This window comes from Eutrema salsugineum, unplaced genomic scaffold (genome assembly GCF_000478725.1).
Source record: "Eutrema salsugineum unplaced genomic scaffold, Eutsalg1_0 scaffold_14, whole genome shotgun sequence".
In the NCBI taxonomy this organism is placed as follows: domain Eukaryota; kingdom Viridiplantae; phylum Streptophyta; class Magnoliopsida; order Brassicales; family Brassicaceae; genus Eutrema; species Eutrema salsugineum.
Window position 1 is genome coordinate 319 of NW_006256877.1, and position 19,428 is coordinate 19,746.

The 19,428-nt window shown below is 46.4% G+C and overlaps 1 protein-coding gene and 1 non-coding gene across 2 annotated transcripts; both read right to left on the reverse strand.

The window, feature by feature from the left end:
• Positions 1-5,705: 5,705 nt before the first annotated feature.
• LOC112088543 (uncharacterized protein At3g60930, chloroplastic-like) lies at positions 5,706-7,335 on the reverse strand. The gene is made up of 3 exons (XM_024158931.1): positions 7,046-7,335; positions 6,441-6,985; positions 5,706-6,352 (listed from the first exon to the last, which is right to left on the reverse strand). The coding sequence occupies exons 1-3, from the start codon at positions 7,333-7,335 to the stop codon at positions 5,706-5,708; spliced, it is 1,482 nt and encodes a 493-aa protein (XP_024014699.1).
• Positions 7,336-16,736: 9,401 nt separating this feature from the next.
• On the reverse strand, positions 16,737-16,843 carry LOC112088644. The gene has a single exon (XR_002900590.1). It is a non-coding gene; the product is annotated as a small nucleolar RNA R71 (small nucleolar RNA).
• Positions 16,844-19,428: the final 2,585 nt, after the last annotated feature.

Here is a 19,428-nt window from a genome sequence, read left to right on the forward strand (position 1 = left end):
ACCGACGCACGAGCAGACATAGATCGCAATAAGATGAAGACAGACCGAGAGCCTGCGAACGAGCTCTCGAAACTCTTATAGCAATTACAGATCGCGGAGAGCCGCGAAACACGCGCCAAGCCGGTATGTGATGCGGTGGACTCGGTGTGCATAGATGAGGCGCGTCCGGAGCGATGCGTCGAAATTGGAGCAAAACTAGAAGAGCCTCTGAGAAGCAAACTCCTGTCCCTCCTCAAGGAGAACATCAACACTTTTGCCTGGACAGCGGAAGATATGCCAGGCATAAGCATCGACGTGACCTGTCACGAGCTAAACGTGGACCCGACCTTTAAACCAATCAAGCAGAAAAGAAGAAAGCTCGGCCCCGAACGAGCTAAAGCAATTAACGACGAAGTCGAGAGATTACTCAAAGTAGGATCAATCGCCGAGGCCAAATATCCGGACTGGCTCGCGAATCCGGTGGTCGTGAAGAAGAAGAACAGCAACTGGCGGGTCTGTGTGGATTTCACTGACCTCAACAAGGCATGCCCAAAAGACAGTTTTCCCTTGCCACACATCGACCGGCTCGTCAAAGCCACTAAGAAATAGACTGTTAACATTTATGGACGCTTTCTCTGGCTACAATCAGATCCTGATGCATCCTGATGATCAGGAAAAAACGGCATTCATAACTGATCGCGGGATATACTGCTACAAACTCATGTCGTTCGGGCTCAAGAACGCAGGAGCAACATATCAACGGCTCGTCAATAAAATGTTCGTGGCTCAGCTCGGAAAAATCATGGAGGTATACATCGACGACATGTTAGTCAAGGAGGAAGACCATGTCGCGCATCTACGGGAATGCTTCGAGCAATTGTACAAGCACAACATGAAACTAAACCCGGCGAAGTGCAGATTTGCGGTCACCTCGGGAGAATTCCTCGGCTATCTGGTAACTCACCGAGGCCTAGAAGCAAACCCCAAGCAGATCAAGGCATTAATCGAAATACCCTCTCCAAGGACGAAGCGCGAAGTGCAAAGGCTCACAGGAAGGGTCGCCGCGCTAAACAGATTTATTTCCCGTTCCACCGACAAGTGCCTGCCTTTCTACGACACCCTTCGGGGAAACAAGAAATTCGAGTGGGACGAGCGATGCGAAGCAGCTTTTCAAGAGTTGAAAAATTATCTGGCGAGCCCACCGATCTTAGCAAAACCAGTCGAAGGAGAGCCGCTCTTCCTCTACATCGCCGTATCTGCTACAGCTGTGAGTGGAGTGCTTATCAGAGAAGAACGATCCGAGCAAAAAACCCATTTTCTACATCAGTCAGATACTGACCGACGCCGAGACCCGCTACCCCCAGATCGAGAAGGTCGCCCTAGCTGTCGTAGTCTCGGCTCGCAAACTGCGCCCGTATTTTCAATCACATTCGATTGTTGTGCTCGCTACACTTCCGCTGCGCTTGATCCTACACAGCCTGAGCCAATCCGATCGGCTCGCCAAGTGGGCCATAGAGCTGAGCGAATACGACATCGAGTATCGGAACAGGTCATCTGCAAAGTCACAAGTGCTCGCGGATTTTCTCATCAAACTTCTAACCGAAGCAACAAACAAGCCGACTCCAGACGAAGTGTGGACGCTGCACGTCGACGGCTCGTCATCTAAACACGGCTCAGGAATAGGAATCTGCCTCACCTCTCCCACAGGAGAGATACTGGAGCAGTCGTTTCGCCTAAACTTCCACGCCTCGAACAACAAAGCAGAATACGAAGCTCTGATCGCCGGTATACGACTAGCGCAGGGAATCGGAGTTCGAAAGATAAGAACCTTTTGCGATTCACAGCTCGTAGCATGCCAGTTCAACGGAGAGTACGAGGCGAATGATAAACGAAAGGGAGCCTACCTCAAGGTGGTCCGAGAGTTGGTGCAGAAGTTCAACGAGTTCGAGCTCATACGAATTCCCCGAGGAGAAAACACCTCGGCCGACGCCTTGGCAGCACTGGCTTTGACCTCAGACCCAGACCTCCGACGGACAATTCCAGTCTAGCATCGAAGAGGTAGAAGGAGTTTGGCTGATAAATCATCCTCAACAAGAACCAGAAGACGACAAAGCCATTCCTATGGACGAAGACGCCCTACCAGCCGAGCTGGAGTACGGCTGCGACAAAGAATGGCTCGGAGCTATCCGAGTATATATCGCCGATGGCTAAGTGCCAACCGACGAGTGGGAAGCCCGCAAATTAAAAGCTCAGGCTGCGCGGTATGTCCTCGTCGACGGCGAGGTGTTTAAATGGAGATTTTCAGGACCTCTCATGACATGTGTCGAAGGACCGGAGGCAAGAAAGATCATGCACTAAGTGCACAGCGGCGCGTGCGGAAACCATTCTAGCGGAAGGTCACTCGCTATCAAGATAAAACGGCACGGTTACTTCTGGCCTACGATGGTCAAGGACTGCAGAAAATTTACGGCGAAGTGCGAGAAGTGTCAACGGCACGCTCCAACAATTCATCATCCTTGATACGGAGCTGCTCTCATCAATTTCGTCAACTAACCCGTTCATGAGATGGTCGATGGACATCGTCGGACCTCTACATCGATCGAAGCAGAAGCGCTTTCTGCTCGTCTTCACGGATTATTTTTCCAAGTGGGTCGAGGCCGATTCCTACGCAAGCATCAAGGATGTTCAAGTCGAACACTTCGTCTGGAAAAATATCATCTGCAGACACAGGGTCCCCTACGAAATAGTCACCGACAACGGATCCCAGTTCATCTCGACGCGTTTTGAAGCCTTCTGCGAGAAGTGGAAAATCCATCTAAGCAAATCTACGCCAAGATACCCTCAAGGGAACAGACAAGCTGAAGCAGCCAACAAGACAATCCTAGACGGTCTGAAAAAGAGGCTCGACGTCAAGAAAGGACGATGGGCAGACGAACTCAAAGGAGTCCTTTGGTCGCATCGAACGACCCCGCGCCAAGCCACCGGAGAAACTCCATTCACTTTGGTCTACGGAGCGGAATGCGTAATTCCTCCCGAGGTGGACTTTCCAGGTATTCGACGAAGATTTCTACCAGGACATGAGGGCTTAAACCACTTAATGATGCTAGATGAGCTCGATCTAATCAACAAAAGGCGCGACCAGGCTTTAGTCCGAATCCAGAACTATCAACAAGCAACGGCGAGATACTACAACAAAAACGTTCGTAGTCGAACATTCAAAGAAGGAGAGCTCATCCTTCGAAAGGTTTTCCAAAACACTGCCGAGAAGAATGCAGGAAAGCTCGGAGCAAACTGGGAAGGTCCTTACAAGATTACAAAAGTAGTTCGCCCAAGAGTCTACGAACTCGCAACGCTAGCTGACGAAGCGATTTCAAGATCATGGAACGCAATGCATCTAAAGAAGTATTATCAGTAAAGCTACAGCATGGTCAACATGAACTACGGGACGGCTTGATACCTGGAAAGGGTACGTAGGCAGCCCGTCCTCAGACGGGTTCAGCTGTCCCCCCTCCTAAAAAGGGGGGGGGGAGTGGGTACGTATACACATACCTTCATTTAACTCTATAATTTTAGCTCACCTACCTAGGAACATTGCCACTTCGGCACATTTTCAGTTTGTTTTAAGTTATCTACTTATTTCATGTTCACCTCGGAATTCTAGTTTGTTCATTATCGCTTCGGCTAGTTTCTCATTCTTTTAAATCAGCAGCTTATTTCATAATTCGCCTCGGATTTTTTAATTCGTTCACCCATCACTTCGGCGAGTGATCATATCACTTCGACATGTTATCATGACTTGATCGTCTCGGACCTTTTACGTGCCTTCACTTTCAGTTCGGCAAATTAAGTCTCCAGACGCCTCGTCTCGTTGCTGGCCACAACGGAACAACGGATACAAAGTTCTCTAAATGGACTTTTACCACCTTTCCTAGGACGAGGGTGCAAGTTACATCCTCTATGGATAAAATTAAAGCGCGCTATACAAATATCAGACCAAAAACGTATCGGTCGCCACAGTTTACTATCGCACATGAGATTATAAGTCGAGACTACATCGCTTTCTCTAAAACCGAAGTGAACTCTTAAAACCCGGCAAAACACACTCATCCTCTCGGAAACGCCGGTCTATGATCATATTCAACGAAACTACTATATCCTCTTGAACTTTCGCCTCGTCAATGAGAAAACACATAACTTACCTGATAAATACTTCGGCTTCTTTCTCAAAACAATCTTATAACAGCTCACCTCAATGCGGACCTCTCTCAGTGACAGAATGGATAAACCCCAAATCATTTTTGATTAATAAAAACAAAACGCCTCGTCGTTTACACGGCTCGGCATCACACAAAGAAAAACTTGTAGTCGTTAAACATGGCTCGGCATTGCCAACAAAAGTTGCCTTGATTTTATCGCTTAACACTTCTAGCGTCACCTAAAACAAAAGACGCTCCACAAACCAACTCCCAGCTCGGGATTTAGAACTCAAACGGGATCCTTAACAACTCACCCCTTAGCCTGTATTTCTATCGATTTCAAAGAATTCGGCTAGGGAAGCAATCGAGATCATTCTCGACAGCTCGATAATCCAATCAATGACAACTCTTTCCCAACAAACAGTTTTCGTAAACATTTCCACGGATCGTCAAACGAATCAAATCCGAAAACGGTTAAGGAAAAGATAATATAACCAAATGCAAAAATAACTGTCAGGTGGATAAAGCCATCCAGGCACCGGTTACACAAAAGTTCGAGAAGCAGATAAAATCACCTAAAGTCCTAAGTACAAAAGCATATGAGACGAAAGATAGGGGAGAGTGGAGAGGATCAGGCTGCGGACTGCGTTTCACGCTCGGCAAGGAGGTTCGAGAGGGCCGGCGTCCCTGCATTCGATCCGGTCGGATCTACGACACCCAGGTTGGCCGCTGTCTCTTCGAGCAGCTCGTTGCCAAGGCTGGTGTCTACCGAGTCCGGAGATACGGGCGAGAAAACCAGCTCGCCTCGAATCTTGGAGGCAATACACTCATACGCCTCGTCGTCGGCGTACTCGCTCTCCCATCTCTTTAGCTTCGCCTCCTCATCATCGAGCGTTGGGGCGTCCGGTTTTTTTAGGTCGGCTATCATCGCAAGGTTGCCCTTGATTTGCCCCAGCTCGTTCTCATCGGTTTTGGCCTTCTCGAGCTTGGCCAAACCCTCCTCTACCTTGGCGAGGCGTTCCTGAAACTTAGCAGTCAGCTCTCGCCTCGCCTCTGTTTTCGCGCGCTTGACCTTGGCATCAAACAGGGCATCCTTGGCCTCGATACGCCTTTTGAGCAACGCCACCTCGGCGCTTTTGGCTCTCCTTGCCTCCTCGAGGCGAATGGCCGAGGCAGAGACCTTGTCAATGTTGGCGCGGAGATCTATCTTCTCCTCTTCTAGCCTGGACACCCTAGTCATCGCCTCGTCCAGCTTCCCCTTTACTGCCGCGGTCTCGTTCCGAGCCTCGTCCAAGCGACGTTCAACCTTAGACAGGTCCGCCTCGTATTCAGCCATCAGCTCGTTGATGGCCGCTTCAAACTGCAAAGGAATAATGCGCGTTAAACACTTAGTGAGAATTCGTGAAAATAAAGAAAAGCAAATAAAATATACCTTGGTACCGCACGGTGCCATCGCGCCGTACGACCTTGGTGTCCTCAGCTTTTCTGGAGGAGGAAGACGCGTGTTCGCATTATTAACACGCGCGAACATTACCGCCGAGGCGTCCCAACGACCAGTTTGCGTGCAGCGAGATCACCGGGGGTCGACTTGCGCTTCTTCTTGGATGGCTTGTCATTTTGGATAGCAACTCCCTTCCCCTTGTCAGCAGCCGAACATTTCCGGCTAGGGTCGTGCTTCTGTTCAACCGAGGTCGGGGGCCTCGATGACTTCGGAAGAGCCAGAATAGCGGAGTTTGAAGGAGTTTTACTCCGCACCGCTGAGTCATCTTTGGACGCCTCGAGAATAATCTCGCCCGGTTCCACCTCGGGCGCTACTTCTTTCTTGGTCGCCTCGGCAATGTTTGCTTCCGCGGCTCGGACCGTGTCGTCACCTTCACGGCTCGGTGGATCGGTCTGAGGAATAACCTCGGTCTCTGTTTGAGCCGCCTCGGCGGCTCGTCTCGCGGCTTCTTCCTCTTCACGTCTCTTCTTATCTCTAAGAGTAATGATCACCATTTTCTCTCTGGTATCTCTTGAGGAGCTGGAAGACGAACAGCTGACAGGGACTCCGGCAAGAATAGCTCGCGCTTTCTCTACTCTCTCAAGTGTGAAATTTTTCATCGAATTAATCTTCCGAGCCGAAAGGGAGTCTCGAACAATAAAGAGGTCGTCGGGAATCGGGGGAAGAATGTTTCGAACTGCAAAAAAAAAAACATAAAGAAGATTCAGTAAGGGAAGATTATACGAAAACAGTTCCGAGCCGAAGCAAAGCTTCGGATCGGCTACTCAGTGGTCCCCAAGCAGTCTTGGTTTTTTGAACGTAATCCTCACCGACAGACGCCTCGTTCACCAAGACATAGAAGAAGCGCTCAGTCCAAAACTGATCCTTGCTTGGAAAACCACCTATGATCCGGCGGTTGGATTTGTTGGAGATGTAAAATCTGTCTCCTTTCGGAGCTTTTCTGATCTCCAACAAGTTCAGCAGGTGATTCAGTTCGATGTCGAGCCCGCATTCAAAACTTCGAACCAGAATACCGATCATGTGCCGCAGACCCCTCGGCATGATCTGCCCGATTGAGATCCCATGTTTCCAGAGGTAGTCAAGGATAACTCCGGGGATCGGGAACCAGAGAAAACAGAGCTCAAAGAACGCCTCATACAGCGTAAAGTGATTCTCAGGAGGTTTATCGGCTCGGTCATTCTTCTCTGGAAGCACGAATTCTACCGCCTCAGATATCCCGAAGCGACATCTCAACGCCTCGAGTGAGTCAGGGGAGGAGAGCGTAGAACCGGGCGGATTGGGTTTTTGTCTCTTCACTCTTTTCCCTCGCCTAGATGAAGAAGCATCTCAGGACGCCATGAGATGTTCCAATTCACGTTTCGCCTCGAACAGATCACAGGGAAACGCTTCCTCCTCGGGTTTTACGGTGGCACGATTAACATCTTCGTCTAGAGCGGGACCCTGAGGCCGGCTCGTCGAAACCAACGGCTCGTCATCTGGAGAGCTAGCGTCTGGCGGATTTGTATGATTCGACGCCTCGTCACTCTCAGGTGAACGGTTGGAAGGGCTCGGCGAGATAGACGCCTCGGAAGATTCTGTTACACCTCTCGCCTCCGCGTCTACACGGCTCGGTTCGTAGTTAAAAAGTGAATCCAGCGAATCGTCGGAGCGGCTCGACATAATTTACAACTTATACAGGGATTACAGTGTTACGCGGCGAGCTTTCGTCGGAAAAAGATCTGGAACGGCGGAGACCTCGGAACCCTAGCCGGAAATTAAATAAACTAGAGAGAGAAAGAAGAGAGAAGGGAGAGCTACTTTTTAGTGAAAACGAGTGAGTCTGAAGATAATGAGGAAGAACGAAGGAGCTCACCTATTTATAGGAAAACCGAAGCGCGTGAAGTCCGCGTGGGCCTCGTGATGGAGCGAAGGTGTTCGATGGGGGTGCGTGAAATCCGCGGCGAATGCATAATCTTTTGGCACGTCCGTCACACACGCTAACGTTCAAGATGCCTTGGAAAGAGCTAACAGCCGCTCTGTCTAGGTACTCGGCACTTTTTCGAAAAAGCGTTTCGTCACTAACGAGGCGGCTCGGCATTTTCCCTCACATAACCTCGCCAAAACGGCTCGCTACTACACACTGTCGAAGGGAGGCTCGGCATCTTTATTTTCAAAACGCCTCGCTTGGGATTGTGTCGTAATGGCTCGACTCGATGGTCTATCCTATGAACCTCGTCACTCTCGCCTCCGAAACTGACGAGCTGGGGGGCTAACTGTTGGGGTCGGTTTCACCCCAATTGGTTTAAACCATCTCAAGAACATTGGAGAGCCGATCCGACAAGGAGAACCGGTGACCTGTCAAAAATGGGCCGAGCCGCGTAGAAGAAGGTCAAGCTCAAGTGGGCCGAGCCGTGAGGTGAAAATGGGTAAGCCGCGTATGAGAGCAGACGGGCCGAGCTGTGTCGTGAGGTACGGGCCGAGCCGCACTTCAACATGATTGGGCCGAGCCGCGCCTCGGCGAGTTAGGCCAAGTCGCGTCTCAACTCGAATGACAAGTGGGCCGAGCCGTGGAGAAGGTTAGATGGGCCGAGCTGTGAGAAGAACGGTGAGCGGGCCTAGCAGCGCGATAGGAGGCATGGGCCGAATCGCTTCCCTGTGCGTTGGGCCGAGCCGGTTTTCCAAGATGGGGCGAACCAAGGATTTAGAAGACGAAAGCCCACAGAAGCCCTAGGCGAAGTATTATGACGGTGGCCGCACGAAGCGATAAGGAAATATACCTAAAATCTCTCCCGAGATTCTCGGGAGAGGCTGTTTAAGAAGTTAGTATAAATAGAAGATTTCTACGATTCATTATGTAACTTTTGCAACCCTAAGCAATAAGACCTAAACACTTTCACAGCAAAAAAAATCCTCTTTTGATCTTACTGTTTTTGCGATTACCCTAGAAGTTTCGGATCCCTTAGTTTTTCCTTTACAAATTTTTGGTTGTGCGAGTTTTGGCTCACACACATTGTATATTGAGCATGAACTTGAATTCTCTTAGTGGTCACTTCTCTCTTTCAAAGGAAATATGAACTCCCAATGCATCTAACCTCTTTCTCTCATTTGTTCTTTTTGCTTGAAGACAAGCAAAGGACAAGTGTGGGGGAGTTGATATGTTTATAATTTGCATCATTTAGGTTGTATATTTCATTCCAAATCATGTCTTATTTCATGCATTTTAGGTTTTTAGGTGTTGTTTTAGGACTTAGGGTTTGCATTAGGTCCAAATGAGTCTTGCATATTTTGGAGTGTTTACAGGTTATTTGGAACCAGTTTGGACCGGAAAAGATGAAGCCAGGAGAAGAAATGGTGAATGGAGCTTTAACAATGGTGAAAACAGCCTTTTGGAGATTCTAGGTGATAGCCTGTACCGCAGGAAGCTTTTCTAAGCTATTGTCATGTACCGCGGGTTGATCTCTCGGCCAAAACACGTACTGGCTGTTCAAGGTTCTCGGCCAAAAATCTTGGGTGCAGATACATCTCAGAAATCACGTTACCGGAAGGTTTTGCCGGCCTATTCAGCCTCCGAGGTCTTCAGAAAATATCAAGATAATTGATTCTAGATTTCAGAACAGTTGGAATCGATCAATTTGGAGCAGCGATCGGAACGATACGGCCACCGGAAGATAGACATGTTTCGCATCCATTCCAGAGCAATCCGATACGTCTGAAAGATTGCCTGTCCGGGGAGTTTTAACGTCCGATTCAGCTTACAGGGTCTTCGGCAAAGTTTAGATGATCAGGTCTCGGATCCATAACAGGTAAAATAATTGGATTTGGAGTCGTGAGCTGAGAGTTAAGCTCACCGGAAGACACACTTGTCTCGCTGCAGTTGCTAGACCAATCCGATGAGTCACAAAGATTGAGTGGGACGATGCCTTTCCAGTCAGATTGAGTTTCCGAGGCCTTCATCAAGATTTAATTTCTTTGAGTTCTCTTTCCAGAACATCTGAGATCATCCCGTTTGGAGCTATTTTCTGAAAGATAGTGGCTAAGGAGTAAACACTGGTCCAAGAGCTCCTTTTTGATCCTTTCAATGCACTTCAGAGATGAGCCGTCCGGGGAACCTTCCAATCCCCACGCGCCGAAGGTTTCTTCACCAAATTTTGAGATATTTGAGTGCTATTTCCACTGAAATTGGAATTATGCCATTGATATATTCATAAATTGCATCATTAGGTGTACATATTTTAGTCCAAATCATGTCTTATCTCATGCATTTTAGGTCTTTAAGCATTGTTTTAGGACTTAGGAGATTACATTAGGTCCAAGAGAGTTTTGCATGTTTTGGAGTGTTAAACAGGTGCTTTTGGAGCCAATTTGGAGTGGAGGATGTGATTCAGATGAAGAAATGGAGTTGGAATGATCAAAAATGGTAAAAAGGAGCAATTTTGGGTTTCTCGGCAAAATGCTGTACTGAAAGTCGAAGATCCTCGGCCAAAATCCTTCCCGCGGGTAGCTTTCTCGGCCAAAAACACGTACCGCGGTCAAGTCTCTCGGCCAAAAATCCCGGGTGCAGATATATTTCCGAAATCGCGTCACCGGAAGATCTTGCCAGCCGATTCAGCTGTCGGAGTCTTCATAAAGGTTGGAGACAACTGAGTCAAGAGTTCAGAACAGTTGGAATCAAAGCATTTGGCCCACGGATCTGAAAGATATGGTAATCGGAAGACAGACCTCTCTCGCATCCATTCCGGAGCAATCCGATACTCCTGAATGATGGCCTGTCCGGGGAACCTTCCGGTCCGATTCAGCTGTCGGGGGCTTCATCAAAGTTGGAGACGATTGGATCATGGTTCCATAGCAAGTAGAATAATGGAATTCGGACGCGTGAGCAGAAAGTTGAGCTCGTCGGAAGAAACCCCTGTCTCGCTGCCGTCTTGGACCGACCCGATGAGCTCCGAAGAATGCGAAGGACGGCGCACTTCCAGGCAGATTCAGTTTCCGGGGTCTTCATAAGAATCAGAGATGTTTGAGTCCTCTTTCCAGAACGTCCAAGATCATCCAATTCAAATGTATGAGCAAGAATTTAACGTCTCCGGAATGGACACATGTCTAGACGCCTTTCTCTGATCGTGTAAACGCATTGCGAAGATGAGCCCTCCAGGAAGCCTTCCACTTCCCAAGCGCCGATAGTTTCTTCACCAAAGATCGAGCTGAATGAGTTATCTTTCTCATGGAACTGGTTTCAGGTCATTTGGAGTTACGAGCTGAAAGTTACACTGAACAGAAGCGAAGCTGCTCAATTCGGGTTTTAAGAGATGCAACTGTAAGCTAAGTGCTGTGTCCTACCTCGGCGTGAATACCTCGGCATGTATGCCGAGGAGGCATGTTTACGAAGCCTTGGGACTATACCTCGAGGTAGGACTTCGGCCTTTCAACACCGAGGCTCCCTTGATCACCAAAATGATCCCCAAACGACTAAGTGTTGAAGCAGACCTTGGTGTGAACCCTTCAGCATGCTATGCCGAGCTCCTATGTTACACAAACCTCGGGTACCAGGCACCTCGGCATGTATGCCGAGGTCCTCATCTCTCCAACCCAGATCACAAACAAATCCTCTTCACGTTTCAAAGCTTTAACCGGATCAAATGCCAAGTCTCATGCATGTTCTTCAAGTGTTCATCAAAGTTTCAACCCAGCACATGACCCCCTGGTGTATGGCCCTCGGTGTGAGACTTCTTCAGATGGCGAGGGGTGGCTCCAGCAACCCAGAAAGGGCGGGTCAGTACCCAGTTTGTCCTGGGCTGACCCGGCCCACACCCTTTTATATAAATAGTTTTTAGAGACTAAAACCCTAGTTATGCTTTATCTTATCCTCGAATCTGCCTCTTTTTGTTTTCTCTCTGCTTCTTAGTGTAAAAACGAGTTTGATCAAGAGATATCTAGCAGATTTAATCATCTTAAAGCTGTTTCTTATCATCTAATCATCTCATCTCTGCTTCTAATCATGATTAACACCACCTCTTGCAAAGGAAATGGTGTGTTAATCATGATTAGTGAGTAGTTATCGTTTAAGCTTCTAGGTGTGTAGATTAGGGTGCTTAGATGATCGGTTTATGATGTTTAGGTTCTAGATTCTCATCTCCTTTCCTTAGTTAGCTGCTCTTAATGCTAGATCTTTGCACATCACTCTGATCTAGACCTTAGTCATTTCTCCACCCACAAGGTGTTTGATGAAATGTCTGAATGAGCTAAGCTAAGGGTTTATGACTTTTTCATCATGGGAATGATTTGTTAAATGCATGAATGACATATTAGAACTGTTTCTTAATGCTCACTGATTCATATTTCACAAATGATGATTTGGTTTGAAAGTGGATTAGTGTAGAGATTAATGCCTTCATGAGAGGATTAGTCTAGATTTGAGTTCTAAGTTAATTGGTTTTGAGATCATGTGATTGCTTGTTGCTGCTTTCTGTGTAAGATTCGGTCTCCTTGAAATAGAAACCGTTTGGTCATTATTAGACTTGATACTTTATGCTTGTTGATTGCTTGATCTTGCTTAAGGTGAATTAATCTTGATTAAGTGATTTACAAAGAGTTTATTGTCATGGGAATGAATTAATCTGGTTTTGAAGTCTAGACTAAAGAGTAACTTGCATTGCATTATTGTTCTTAGCATCATGAATAAATCTCTAAAGCACCCTAATCAATGATCACATCTAGAGGTTTAGCTTTCTCTTTGTTTTGAATCTGAGTCTTTGTTTTGTTGTCTTGTTGCTTGTTCTTAAATTACTGCTTGTTTTTTTGTTTACTTTATATTTTAGATCACCTTGTTACCAACTCATCCGCTTGTTAGACTTGAATTAAGATAGCTCCTCATAGTTCTAGTGTCTAGAATCTCTCCATTTGGATTGATACCTCAAGTGCTACAATGACATGAGTAGTTGAGGAATTGATCAAGGATTGAAAAATCCCTGCTATCAGCCATTTTTATCCATATCCTGGAAGTTATGCTCCCCCGAATGCAAAGTGGTCCGAAGAGACTTGGATTGTGCGAGGTAGTTCTGCGTCTTGGTTAACTCGCAGCGCCGAAAGACTAAATTCTAGAAAGGAGCTGCGTGTGGAGATGTGCAGGCAAGGCATCCCTGAGTGAGATCAAAGACCCCTGATCAGGAAAAATGCTAAGTCCACAAGCTGTGCGACTTAGGCGTGTGAGTTGGCCGAACAGTGAACTGAACCACACATATGTTCGTGGTTTCGACCGAGTTGGGCCTGCGACTTGGGAGTGAAGGAGACCAACTCGCACACATATTCTCTCCAGAATGCGTCTTGGTTGTGCGAGTTGAAGAGAATGAATTCTGAACAGCACAAACACTCGCGGTTTACACCAAGATAGGCATGCGGCTAAGGCTAAAGGTTTTAAGACGCACAAGGCTGTTTCTAAGGCTGTGCGACTCAGGCCTGCGGGATGGGAAGCACCTGACCAACTCGCACACTTAGAATTTTACCCATTTAAGCCAGGTCAGTACCCAGTTTGTCATGGGCTGACCCGGTTCGTTTAAAGAGCTATAAATACTTTTTTAGGGTTTTACCCTAAGGACTAGCTTTATTCTCTCTAATTTCTTTGCCTCTTTTGTGAAAAGACTCCTTTGAAGAGAAATATCCCTTATGGAGAGTTTTAATCAAGAGAAATCAGAGATTTTTGTGTGTTTAAAGATGTCTTCTTTCTTAATCTATCTTTGATATGTTCATAATTTGCATCATTTAGGTTGCATAAATCATTCCAAATCATGTTTTATTTCATGCATTTTAGGTCCTTAGGGTTTGTTTTAGAACTTAGGAGATGCATTAGGTCCCAATGAGTCTTTGCATCTTTTGAGTGTCTATCAGGTGAATATGGAGCTGAAAAGATGAATCCAGGAGGTGGAATGGTGAGCAAAGCTTGAAAAAGTGGAAAAATTGGGTCTTGGGAGATTATCGGCCATTCTCGCTGGCCAGGAAGGTTTTACCGGCCATTTTCATGTACCGCGGGAAGCTTTACCGGCCATTTCCATGTACCGCGAACGAAGTGTATCGGCCAAAATCTCCGGGTTTGAACGAGTCTCAGAAATCGCCTGTCCGGGGAGCCTTCCGGTCCGATTCAGACGGCAGGTCCTTCATAGAAGTTGGAGAGAATTGGAGCACGGTCTCATAGAAAGTGGAATCTTGGAATTCGGACGCGTGAGCAGAGAGATAAGCTCGTCGGAAGGAACCCCTGTCTCGCAGGTATTCCGGACCGAGCAGATCAGTTTTGAAGGATGCGAAGGACGGTGCACTTCCAGGCCGATTCAGTTTCCGGGGCCTTCATGAGAATCAGAGACATTTGAGTTTTCTTTCCAGAACATCCGAGATCAGTCAATTCAGAGCTTTGAGAAGAAAGATACGGTCTCCGGAATGGACACATGTCTAGACGCCTCTCTCTGGTCGTGTAAATGCACTTCAAAGATGTGCCCTCCAGGAAGCCTTAAACTTCCCAACCATCGAAACGTCCTTCACCAAAGTTGTATATAAATGAGTCCGCTGTCTTCGGCAACCGGAATCACTCAATTCGGACAAGTCTCCAAGAAGTTATACTCTCCGGAATGCGAGATGGTCCAGACAGCCCAAAGCGACCAAGTTAAGCATGCCGCGATAGAATGCCATGGTCCACACTTGGCCGTGGCAACTTTTGTGCACCCTCGGCCAATGACACGATCTTCATGCCACGGTCTACACCTGACCGTGGCAAGCATACACTTGGCTGAGAAGAATCTTGCAACCTTCGGCGATTGACACGGCCTAAATGCCACGGTCTGGGGGTTTGACCGTGGCAACCTTTACATACCTTCGGCCTAAATGCCATGGTCTGGGACTTGACCGTGGCAAATGAACAAGTGGCTGGAGACAACTTCTACACAGTTTCGGCTCTTGGCACGGTCTGAACGCCACGGTCTGGAGGCTTGACCGTGGCAAACCTATACTCGGCTGGGAAGGACTTCACATGCATGCGGGTCTTGGCACGGTCTGAATGCCACGGTCTGGAGGCTTGACCGTGGCAATCTTTACACATCTTCGGCGTTTGACACGGTAGCTTGCCACGAGTTCCAGATGAAGCTTGATCAGACCGTGGCATCAAAATGAACCAAGAACACAAATGAAGTCTTTGACACGGTCAGGAATGCCATGGTCACACCAAGGACACACCAGACCGTGGCAAACCTTTCTTTGCCCATCAAGGCCGGGTCAGTACCCGGTTTGTTCCGGGTTGACCCGGTTCGCCCAAGCCCCCTTTATAATGTTTTTAGACCTAATTTGGAGAGAAGACTGAATCTACTTTTATTCTTCTTTCCCCTTTTGTGAAAACGTACTGAATACACTTTGTTTTAGAGAGTTTAAAATCGATTTGCAGTTTCTTTCCTTCTTGTTCATCATTTCTTATCATCAAAATCAACTTCTAATCATGATTAACAACACATCTTGCAAAGGATCTAGTGTGTTGATCATGATTAGTGAGTAGTTACCTTAATAAGGTTCTAGATGTGTAGGTTAGGGTTCTAAAGTGTTAGATTAGGAGTGCTTAGGGCTAGATTCATTGATTCATTTCTCTGAACAACTGTTCTCTATGCTAGATCCTTGATAATCACTTGAGATCTAGATTCTGGGAATTTCATGCACTAAAAGTGTTTGATGAAATTCCTGAAAGAGTTGTGTTAGAGGTTTAAGCAATTTTTCATCATGGGAATGATTTGTTAAATGCTTGAATGATCATTGAGAACTGTTTATTAATGCATATTGATTCATATTTCACAAATGGGAATTTGGTTTGAAAATGGATTAGTATAGGGGTTAATACCTTCATGAGAGGATTAACCTAGATTAGAGTTCTTAATCATTTAAATCATGTCTCATCATTGTCATTAGCATTTCTAGTTTAACACCAAAGCACCCTAACCAACTATCATGTCTAGAATCTCATGCCTCCATCATATCATATTCATATCATTTGTCATTGTCATTAGTTTTTAATCCTGTTTATGTCTATAGTTGTCTCTAGATTAATCAAAACCCACTCTTGTTTGCTTGAATTGAGAACTTGATCATATAGCTTAGTGTCTAACACCACATCTGGATTGATAAACCTCTTTGTGCTACATTGACAAGGGGATTGATAGTCCTGAGACCCTAAAAAGTCTTGTCTATCAATTGGCGCCGTTGCCAAATTGTGGTTTGATTAGCATTAAGCTCTGATCTGTTCTTGAGATCAAGTGCTTACTTTCTTGTTTTTACTGATTCCTTTCAAGTTCTGTTTGTGATTTCAGGTGTATGAACACCAGGTCTAGATCAAGAAGCTGTGGTCCTCCTTTTCCTCTAAACGACAACATCAACCTTTTGGTACCAAGGAGGAGAAGAGACAGACGTGGTAGACAAATTGATCAGACTGAGATGGCAGAACAAGGAGATCACGTGGTAGATATAGAACAACCAGTTCAGGAGCAACAGGCTCAAGGTCATGGAGCTGGTATTGGAGTTGGTCAAGGGCTTCACCAGGGTAATGTTCAGCAGGAACAGGTGCACCATCAACAAGCTTATGTCCACCAGGGACAAGCTCAAGCTCATCAACAGAGGCATCAGGCCAATGTTCAGCAAAGACACCAGGTGCACCACCAACCCCACCCTTTCCAACCACAGCAAAGAAGATATGAGCAACCCCAAGTCTATGTTGGAGAGAATGACAGGGCCAATGCCCATCAGTATGGAGCTGGTATTCAGGCACCACCTGTGCAAAACAACAACTTTGAAGTGAAAGCATCATTGCTGAATATGGTCCAGAACTCAAAGTTCCATGGGTTAGCAATGGAAGATCCCTTGGAACACTTGGACCAGTTTGATAAGGTGTGTGATCTGACCAAGATCAATGGAGTTTCAGAAGACAGCTTTAAGCTAAGACTATTCCCATTCAGTCTTGGTGATAAAGCTCATCAATGGGAGAAGAATCTTCCAAGAGGCTCCATTCAAACCTGGGACAATGCAAGCAAGCCTTCTTATCTAAGTTCTTCTCCACCTCAAGAACTGCAAAACTGAGGAACCAAATCTCTAGCTTCACTCAGCACAGCAATGAAAGTTTTGGTGAAGCATATGGGAGATTCAGGAGCTCCACAAACCAATGCCCACACCATGGGTTTAGTGAGGCTTCTCTTCTCAGCACACTGTATAGAGGAGCTCTTCCCAAGATTAGAAACCAGCTGGATAGTGCTTCCAATGGGAACTTTCTGGGTAAAGAGATACATGCTGCTTTAGAGCTAGTGGAGAACTTAGCATTGAGCAATGATACTTATGGTGAAGACTATGACAGATCAAATAGGTCTGAAGGTTCAAGCTCAGAACAGAGGCTCACCAGAGAAGTTAAGGAGTTGAGAAGTGAATTAGACAAGCTGAAATTCACCACTCAGAAGCCAATACATTTTGTTGGAGAGTATGAGGAACCTTCTCAAATCTTTGAGAACATAAGTGAAGAAGGTCTTACCCAAGAGGAGCTCAACTACATTGGGAATCAGAGGTTCCAAAGATATCAGTATGGTAATGCCAATCCAAACCTTTCTTACAGGAACACCAATGTAGCTAACCCACAAGAGCAGGTCTATCCAAATTCTCAAGCTCCAAAGAACTTTGTTCCCAAGAACAACTTTCAAGGGTCATTCCAACCCAAGAATCAATTTGGTCAGAATCAGAGTTTTGGTCAGCAACAGCAACCATTTCAGGGCACTGGTTACACTTCACAGCAGCCAAAGGCACCACCAGGGTTTGGTCCACCACAGTTCCAACAGCAGGCGCCGGTTCAACAACAGTTTCAGCCACCAATAGTTCAACAGCAGCCACAGATGGGTACAGATATGGTTGGTATTCTACAACAACTACTTCAGGGTCAACAGACTATGCAGCAGGAAATCAAGGAACTGAAGCAAAACCAGGCATCAAGCTCAAGGAACCAAGGTCACCTACCTGGAAAACCAGAACCCAACCCCAAGGAATATGCCAAAGCCATTACACTGAGGAGTGGCAAGGAGTTACCTGGTATTGAGAACAACAAAGTGATCATTGAGGACAATGATCAACCTGAGGGGGAGGCAGCCTTAAAGGATGATCAAGTTGCTGAGAAACCAAGGACAGAAAAGGGTAAAGAGGTAGCAAAGGAACCAGAACCAGAGAAGAAGTATGTGCCACCACCTCCATACCAACCCAAGCTCCCATTTCCAGGGAGATTTAAGAAGCAACTAGTGAACAAGGCAAGAGCTGTATTTGAGAAGGCACTCAAAGAGACACCACTCACAATGCCTCTCATTGATTCATTCCTAATGATGCCAAAGATGGGGAAGTTCTTGAAGGATGCAATTCTGAACAAGACAAAAGAGCTTCAAGGCATGGTAGTACTAAGTCATGAATGCAGTGCTATCATTCAGAAGAAGTCCATTCCAAGGAAGTTAACTGATCCAGGGAGCTTCACACTCCCTTGTGCCATTGGACCTCTTCTATTCTCTGGATGTCTTTGTGATTTAGGAGCATCAGTCAGCTTGATGCCATTCTCCATAGCTAAGAAGTTGGGCTTTAGAGTTTTCAAACCCTCAAGGATTTCTCTTATCCTTGCAGATAGATCAGTTAGATTGCCTGTTGGTATGTTGGAAGATCTACCTGTCAAGATAGGTGGTTTTGAGGTTCCAACAGATTTTGTTGTGCTGGAAATGGATGAGGAACCAGTAGATCCTCTCATCTTGGGCAGGCCATTCTTAGCAACTGCAGGAGCCATTATTGATGTGAGAGGTGGGATAATAGAGCTTCAACTTGGGTCTGAAAGGCTCAAGTTTGATGTGAATGAGATGATGAAGAAACCCACCATTGAAGGTCAATGTTTCTATGTGGAGACAATGGACCAGTTGGCTGATGAGTTGCTTGAGGAACTGAACACTGAAGATCCTCTTCAAGCAGCTCTAACTCAAGAACAAGGAGAGAATGAGCTCTTGGCTGAAGCTAGTGAAGGGTATAAGCTGTATCTGGACAATTCAAGAGAGCTAAGTCCTGAAACAAAGTTTTTGGAGCTGGAACAAAGGGGCTCTGAAGTCTTTGCTATCAAGGAATCAGTCACCAGCCAAAGCAGCCTGGACCAGGACTGGAATGAGGCTGATGCACCCTCTGTTGAGCTCAAGCCTCTACCAACAGGGCTCAGGTATGCATTCTTAGGCCTGAACTCTACTTTTCCCGTGATCATAAATGATAACTTGCTGGAGCATGAGGAACGTGCATTACTTAGTGAAATAAGGAAATTCAGGAGAGCCATAGGGTATTCCTTGACAGACATTAGAGGAATCTCTCCTGAAATATGCACCCACAGGATCCACCTGGAGGACCAAGCCATGTCCTCTATTGAGCACCAACGTAGACTTAACCCCAACCTTAGGGAAGTGGTTAAGAAGGAGATACTAAAGCTTCTTGAGGCAGGGATAATTTACCCAATCTCTGACTCAAGATGGGTGTCTCCTGTTCATGTTGTGCCCAAGAAAGGTGGGATCACAGTAGTGAAAAACTATAAGGATGAACTAATAGCTCAAAGAACCATAACTGGCCATCGCATGTGCATTGACTATAGGAAATTGAATTCTGCTTCTAGAAAAGATCATTTCCCTTTACCATTCATTGATCAAATGCTTGAAAGGTTAGCTAATCATCCTTATTTTTGTTTTCTCGATGGGTATTCGGGGTTCTTCCAAATTCCCA

Coding starts and splice junctions, on each gene's coding strand:
- LOC112088543 (XM_024158931.1), bottom strand. CDS start 7,335: ATGTCGAGCCGCTCCGACGATTCGCTGGATTCACTTTTTAACTACGAA. Junction 6,986..7,045: donor GAAGCGTTTCCCTGTGATCT/GTTCGAGGCGAA, acceptor TTCTTCATCTAG/GCGAGGGAAAAGAGTGAAGA. Junction 6,353..6,440: donor GACTGCTTGGGGACCACTGA/GTAGCCGATCCG, acceptor TTTTTTTTGCAG/TTCGAAACATTCTTCCCCCG.